At 41.0% G+C, this 7,751-nt stretch overlaps 1 protein-coding gene across 1 annotated transcript; it reads right to left on the bottom strand.

Annotated features, from left to right (window-relative positions):
- Positions 1-2,920: 2,920 nt before the first annotated feature.
- On the bottom strand, positions 2,921-7,312 carry LOC145804036 (uncharacterized). The gene is made up of 3 exons (XM_082897450.1): positions 5,528-7,312; positions 4,244-4,591; positions 2,921-3,862 (listed from the first exon to the last, which is right to left on the bottom strand). The coding sequence occupies exons 1-3, from the start codon at positions 7,310-7,312 to the stop codon at positions 2,921-2,923; spliced, it is 3,075 nt and encodes a 1,024-aa protein (XP_082753576.1).
- Positions 7,313-7,751: the final 439 nt, after the last annotated feature.

Here is a 7,751-nt window from a genome sequence, read left to right as displayed (position 1 = left end):
AGAATTTGTGGATACTCTTATTAATAAGATTAAAGATCTTCATATAGGAGAATCCTCTCAAATTAATATGTTATCCAGAAACCATTTCCAGGAATTAGATGAAAATTACCAGAATTTGGATCCCCACCAAATATCTGAAATTCAGGCAAATTTTCAAAATGAACCTTCATCTGTCAATAAAGTCCATTATGGATTTAATATTGACAGAACTGCCTATACAGCACCTAGTAGGTATTATTACTCTAGACCTGCTCCCATGGATATTCTTTATGGGGAAGATTTTCTTCATAACTAGAAATCTTACCATAGTAGAACCATTTATGAATGGAATATTGATGGTTTTTCTGAATATCAAATTTTTGAACTTTTATAGCATACGTTGATGTTTGCAACAATGTGCAAACAGAATGAAAATACTGATCACCATGTAGCCAGATTTATTGTCAGTGGCTTTACTAGACTACTTATGTCACGCCCCTAACTTGCCCCTAAAAGTTTGGGCATGACCTAAACAGAAAAGGACACTTAACCTGGTTCCATATAGGGGCCTGCCCGGAAGCTACAAAACATAATTGATAAAAACCAGAGAGTATGACATCCATTGAGCTACTAAGTCATGCCAGGATCAAAAACATTTTACAAAACAAGTACATTAGAAGCCAAAATGCATTTAAGAGTTGGTTATTTACAGGCATATACAAAACTAACACCGAGATGGGGTATATAACAAAATCATTAAGTACATATCAACTTAAGCCAATAACAAAAGTGTGAGTCAACATCTAACAACTTCACAAAAGTAGGGTCCCGACCCCAAGCTTGGCTGTGCCTAGGCTGACAAAAGTATGACGATGCCGAGCTAAGATCGACCTCCTGGTTGGTTACCTACAGAAACAGACATGACACAGGGTGAGCCAAGCTCAGTGAATAATAGTACTAGTATGCTAGTAAATATGTTTAATGCTGTAATCATGCCATTAGTCTGTCTCTGTATGGCTTGTAGGTACAACATAATTGGTTTATGATTGTCGTAAGGTGGCCCCTGGCCTAAGAACTTCACACGTTCGGAAAGAGTCTTTGGGTTCACAATTTACAATTCATCACATAAACTTTTGGCTTTGTTTAATCCACAAACTCACAACAGTGACATTCATATTTCACACATCGGCCCTTGGCCTCATAATTTCATTGTTCACAAATGGCTCTTGGCCACTTCACAATTCACAATTGACCCTTGGTCACGTAGTTTCACATTAGGGCTCTTAGCCACATTAATTCACAAATGGCTCTGGGCCACATTAGTTCACAAATTCATAATTGCCTTGATACATTCCATTAGTCACAACCTTTCATATAAGATGTGTACAACTTCACAACCTCTTTCAATGTTTCACAATGTTGTATTAAATCACTTGTCACAAATATACCATTCCATGCCAATCATTCCATGCTAACACAAGTTTAATAGTGAATTTCGTAACGTCAAAGATATAACGTCAATATACCATACGATACTACTTTCTACAGGGTCACAACGTCATTAATAATAAATACTGAGTGGGAATACATTGAAGTACTGTTACTCACTGTGTTGTGGCGGTGTACTCCCTTTTGAGGTGTTTCCTACACACATGAAAATCACATTAGTCTCTTTTCATCCTTATTAAATCAATTTTCGGTTCACTTACTTTGATTCAATTAACGAACATTTAAACAATATAAATTGCAGGTTTTGACCACATTAGAGGACCCAACACGCAAAACGGAGCATCCCAATTTTTCTGCCCTGGGCCGCACGTGCGGCTAGGATCTCCCGCACGTGCGGCACACCTCCCGCACGTGCGGCATTGAGGCCCCGCACGTGCGGTTTTTGCAGTGTTGAAGTCCAAAAATTTGCCATTTTCCCGCACGTGCGGCAGTGACTCCCGCACGTGCGGCTGAGGTTCCCGCACGTGCGGCCTTAGGCCCCGCACGTGCGGCGATTCTGCACAAAAATTCCGAAATTCTGTACAATTTTCCCTCTCTTGTAAACATGATTAGGACCTCAAAAATCTAGTTTTAAATTACCAATATATGAGCTCAAGCATGTAAATACATGTGCACAAGGATCAAATCACATCTTTCATTTGAGTAAACAAAAATCAAAGCATAAACTCACAACTTAAATTACTCCAATTCACAAGATTTCCATTTGTTCTCACATCTCACTTCATAACATAAAATTGTACCACATACTTGAATTCAAACAAATCAATAGAGGCAAAACATGCAAGGTAAGGTCATCTTGCTAATTTACTACTTCTCATACTCACATCACTACAATCTCAACTCTTAGGTACATGATTATGGAAACATCCTTACATAAATTATGACAAGAAGGGTTGTAGATGCAAATTAGACAAACATGCACATACCTTAGCCCAAATCTCAACCTTCTTCTTTCTCTATCCCTTCACTTCTCAAATCTAGAGTGATGAGTTCTCTCCCTTTTCTTTCTTCTTTTTTTTTTTTTAACAAATGACCAAGGTTATATATATATATATACATCTATAAGGAGAGAATAAGACGAAACTCTATCGTTTACACATCCGAAAATTGAAATTTCACAGAAGTGCTTAATATTACTCAAAAATTATGCTGGTTCCAAATATGTGAACAATTTTGACTTATTAAGCCGCTAAGGCCCTCAATTTCTACTTCATCGTTCTAATAGCAACAGATACATTTCTTTCCTAACAAATACAATTCATTTCATAAGACATCACAACATAGTTATTTGGACTTATTTTCTCATACCGCTTCATCTTAGTCACTAATAGCACAGAATAAAGGACGAACGTATATCACAAGCATATATGAGGGTCGGGTTGTTACACTCTCCCCCTCTTAAAAAGTTTGGTCCCTCAAACTTGCTTTTACCTCAAAATGGAAACAGATATGGATATTGTTGCTGCATGTCCTCCTCTTTTTCCCAAGTAGCTTCAGTACCGTAATGTTCTTGCCACTTTACCTTTACCATTGGAATTTCCCGATTGCGCAATTGCTTTACTTGTCGCTCCAAAATTCGAAGTGGTCTTTCTTCATAGCTTAACTTATCATCCAGCACAAGTTGGTGATAGTCTATGACATGAGATGGATCTGATAGGTATCCTCGAAGCATAGAAACATGGAACACATTATGTATTTGACTCATACTCGGCGGAAGAGCCACTCGGTAAGCTACCAAACCCACTTTTTCTAGAATTTGGAAAGGGCCAACATACCGGGGCGTTAATTTACCCTTCTTCCCAAATCTCGGATGTCCCTTTAACGGGGTGACTTTCACGAACACATAATTACCTACTTCAAATTCCAAATCCCTTCTTCTGGTATCTGCATAGCTCTTCTGCCTGCTTTGTGCCGTTCTTAACCTCTCCCGGATAATTTTAACCTTTTCAGTGGTTAATTGCACAATTTCAGGGCCCAACAATGCCCTATCCCCGACTTCAGCCCAACATACAGGGGAACGACACGGTCTTCCATACAGAGCTTCATAAGGTGCCATCTCAATGCTCGAATGGTAACTATTATTGTAGGCGAACTCTATCAACGGTAGATGGGTCTCCCAGCTTCCTTGAAAATCCAATACACACAGTCGGAGCATATCTTCTAAAGTTTGTATGGTTCTCTCGGATTGACCGTCCGTTTGAGGATGAAAAGCGGTGCTGAACGTAAGTTCGGTACCCATAGCTTCTTGTAAACTTCGCCAAAATCTTGAAACAAATTTGGGGTCCCTATCCGACACAATTGACACCGGAATACCATGAAGCCTTACAATTTCATTTACATACAATACTGCCAACTTATCCGCATTATATTGAGTCTTTACAGGCAAGAAATGAGCAGACTTGGTTAATCGGTCCACAATGACCCAAATCGAATTCATTCCTCGAGGAGTCCTCGGTAATCCCACAACGAAGTCCATGGCCAAATGCTCCCATTTCCATTCCGGAATTGGAAGGGGTTGTAATAACCCGGCTGGTCTTTGATGTTCCGCCTTTACTTGTTGACATTGCAAACACTTAGAAACAAACTCCGCGATCTCCTTTTTCATATTTGGCCACCAAAAATTCTGTTTCAAATCTCGGTACATTTTAGTACTTCCCGGGTGTATTGATAATCGCGAGGCATGTGCTTCTTCTAGCAATTTCCGTTTAAGCTCCAACATATTGGGAACACATATTCGACTTTGAAACTTTAATACCGAGTTTACATAACTGAACCCCGATTTTGGTTTTACTTCCAACTCTTCATAGATTTTCCTCAAAGTCTCATCTTCCAATTGATGTAACTTAATCTCTTCCAGCAAGGTGGGTTGAGCTCCTACTGTTGCCAGTATGGCCTCCTGTTCACATACTACTAGGTCCATATTCATCTTATTCAGTTCGATCCCCAACTCTTTTCTTTCTACCAACAAATTTGCCAAGTCCCCCATATTCTTCCGACTAAGTGCATCTGCCACCATATTAGCTTTCCCAGGATGATATTGGATCTGCAAGTCATAATCCTTAATCAACTCGAGCCATCGCCGTTGCCGCATGTTCAACTCTTTCTGGGTAAACAGATACTTGAGACTTTTATGATCAGTGTAAACTTCGCAGGTTGTACCATAAAGATAGTGCCGCCATATTTTCAAGGCAAAAACTACTGCCGCTAATTCAAGATCGTGTGTGGGATAATTCTTCTCGTGGGGTTTCAGTTGTCGAGAAGCATAGGCAATAACCTTTCCATTCTGCATTAGTACACAACCAAGCCCCTTATGCGAAGCATCACTGTAAATTACGAATCCTTCGGTACCAGATGGTAAGGCCAGAACTGGTGCTGTCGTCAATCTTGTTTTTAATTCTTGAAAAGAAGACTCCCGCTCCTCTGACCATTCGAATGTAACTCCTTTTCGTGTTAGTTGGGTAAGTGGCACAGCGATTTTGGAGAAATTTTGAACAAACCTCCTGTAATATCCAGCTAACCCCATGAAACTTCGCACCTCAGTTACATTAGTGGGAGTTGGCCAATTCACAATTGCTTCAACTTTGTGTGGATCAACAGAAACTCCTTCCTTGGTCACCACATGCCCCAAAAATGCCACTTCTTGTAGCCAGAATTCACATTTCTTTAACTTTGCATACAGTTTCTTCTCCCGGAGTGTTTGAAGAATTAAGCGAAGATGATCCTCATGAGCTTCTGCACTCTTCGAGTATATAAGAATATCATCAATAAAAACCACCACAAATTCGTCTAGATAAGGCTTGAAGACGCGATTCATTAGATCCATGAATGCTGCTGGTGCGTTTGTAACCCCGAAGGGCATAACCAAAAATTCATAATGGCCGTACCGGGTTCGAAAAGCTGTCTTCTCCACATCATCGGCTCTAACTTTCAATTGATGGTAGCCAGACCGTAAATCAATTTTTGAGAAAACTTGTGCCCCTTGTAACTGATCAAATAAGTCATCTATCCGCGGTAGGGGGTACTTATTTTTAATTGTCACCTTATTCAGTTCTCTATAGTCGATACATAACCGAAGTGTTCCGTCCTTCTTTTTCACAAACAGTACTGGCGCACCCCAAGGAGATACACTCGGGCGGATAAATCCCTTATCAAGCAGATCCTGTAATTGAATCTTCAACTCTTTCATTTCAGCTGGTGACATCCTATAGGGCGTCTTTGAAATGGGTTGGGTTCCAGGCGCCACTTCAATCATAAACTTGATTTCTCGGTCTATTAGTTGGCCCGGCAATTCTTCGGGAAAAACATCCGGAAATTCACGGACCACTGGGATCACATCAATATTCTCATTCATCCTCCACCCTTCTAAAACGCTACATAGATACCCCCGACAGCCCTTTCGTATTAAGTTGCAAGCCTTCATGGCAGATATCAGGTAAGGTGGAGAAATCACTTCCCGCCCTTGAACCACAGACTCTGATTGCCCCGGAGGATAAAAATTGATTTGCTTAGTCACACAGTTTATAGTTGCACCATAAGCACTTAGCCAATCCATCCCCAGAATAACATCAAAATAAGTCATATCGAGAGGTACTAAATTAGCATACACCCGAATATCCCCAAGTTGAAGTTCACAAGCTAGATATATAGTAGCACAAATCATAGACTCTCCCAAGGGGGAGGACACACACAACATGCAAGATAAGTTTTCTTCAATTTTATCTAAATTAGGAGCGAAGAATTTTGACACAAAAGAGTGAGTGGAGCCAGAATCAAACAATACATGCGCAGATTGACCACAAATAGTAAATGTACCTGACACCACTGTTGCTGTATTTTGTACATCACCTGGAATCAAAGCGAACACCCTACCTTGTCTTGCAGTGTCTTTGTTACTACTCGGTTTGATAGCCGCCTTCGCATTAGGGGTCAGTGTAGACCCCGCGGAACTTGTAGCAGGTCTATTGCCTTTTTGTTGAACCAATTGCGGACAATCCCTTACTAAATGTCCCGTTTTCCCACATTTAAAACATGCTCCAGTCCTCCAGTGACAAGTTCCTCGGTGTTGCCTTCCACAGTCTGGACACATTGGAGTGGCATTTTGAGCAGAATTAGTGGTGCTGAAGTTCCCTGAATTGTGTTTCTTCGCGGGTGGAGTAACGGATCCCTTTGACCATTGGTTGTTTTGTCTCTTCCCTTTCCACTCGGAAATCCTATTCTGGGCCGCAAGGTTTCCTTCCGCAATAACAGCCCTTTCCAGCACTTCAACATACGTGGGTAATTTTAGCATATTGACCCGGTCTAAAATAGCACCCCGTAAGCCCCCTTCAAATTTTCGTGCCTTCTTATAGTCTGTATCTACCATATGAGGGGCAAACCGAGCTAATTCAGCAAATTGGGCCTCATATTCTGCAACAGTCTTATTTCCTTGTCTAAGAGTCTCAAATTCCGTCACCTTCTTATCTCGCATGCTTTGAGGGAAATACTTATCATAAAACAGCTCCAGAAATCTACCCCATGTTAAGTCCCGATGAACTGTTCTTGTAAGCATCCACCATCTTCGCGCCTCATCTTCAAGAGTAAATGCGGCAAGTTGCACTTTCTGGGCTTCAGTACATGGAAATACTTCAAACAATTTCTCTATTCCCAGCACCCACGCTTCAGCTTTCATAGGTTCTATCCCCCCCTTAAATGACGGTGGTTTCATCTTTTTAAACTCTTTTGTGAGTGTGATGGTTCGGTCCTCAACATGAACATCTTGTACTGCAGGTGGAGGCACTGGTGGTGGTGGCGGTTGTTGCTGTTGTTGCCTTAGAGTCTCCGCCATGTCCATAATCATTCTTTCCATTCGGTCCAACCGTGCCGAGGTAGCCTCGTCCGACTCTTCCATCCTGGTTCTAACCATAACCTGCATAACATTCAATTATATCCGGCAAACAAGGTTCAAATTATTAGTGTTAGCAGAGTACATTCTTCGTTGCCATCAATCTTTCATACATTTTTAGGATGCCATGCATGATGCTTAAGTCTTTTCTAGAAATCCTAAGGCTCAATGGATCCGTGTGTGAGATAGCAACTCGTGCTCTGATACCACTTGTCACGCCCCTAACTTGCCCCTAAAAGTTTGGGCATGACCTAAACAGAAAAGGACACTTAACCTGGTTCCATAGAGGGGCCTGCCCGGAAGCTACAAAACATAATTGATAAAAACCAGAGAGTATGACATCCATTGAGCTACTAAGTCATGCCAGGATCAAAAACATTTT

The sequence above is a fragment of the Camellia sinensis genome, chromosome 12 (genome assembly GCF_055761805.1).
Source record: "Camellia sinensis isolate YWXY chromosome 12, ASM5576180v1, whole genome shotgun sequence".
In the NCBI taxonomy this organism is placed as follows: domain Eukaryota; kingdom Viridiplantae; phylum Streptophyta; class Magnoliopsida; order Ericales; family Theaceae; genus Camellia; species Camellia sinensis.
The sequence above is the reverse complement of the archived record's forward strand: the minus strand, read 5'-3'. Positions and strand labels throughout refer to the sequence as shown.

Excerpts from the sequence above, each read along its gene's own strand:
- LOC145804036 (XM_082897450.1), bottom strand. The coding sequence starts at position 7,312 with ATGGCGGAGACTCTAAGGCAACAACAGCAACAACCGCCACCACCACCA. Across the intron at positions 4,592-5,527 it reads ACTATAGAGAACTGAATAAG|AAAGAGTTGAACATGCGGCA; the intron begins GTGACAATTAAA and ends CTGTTTACCCAG. Across the intron at positions 3,863-4,243 it reads GGTTCAGTTATGTAAACTCG|ACTCAATATAATGCGGATAA; the intron begins GTATTAAAGTTT and ends TTGCCTGTAAAG.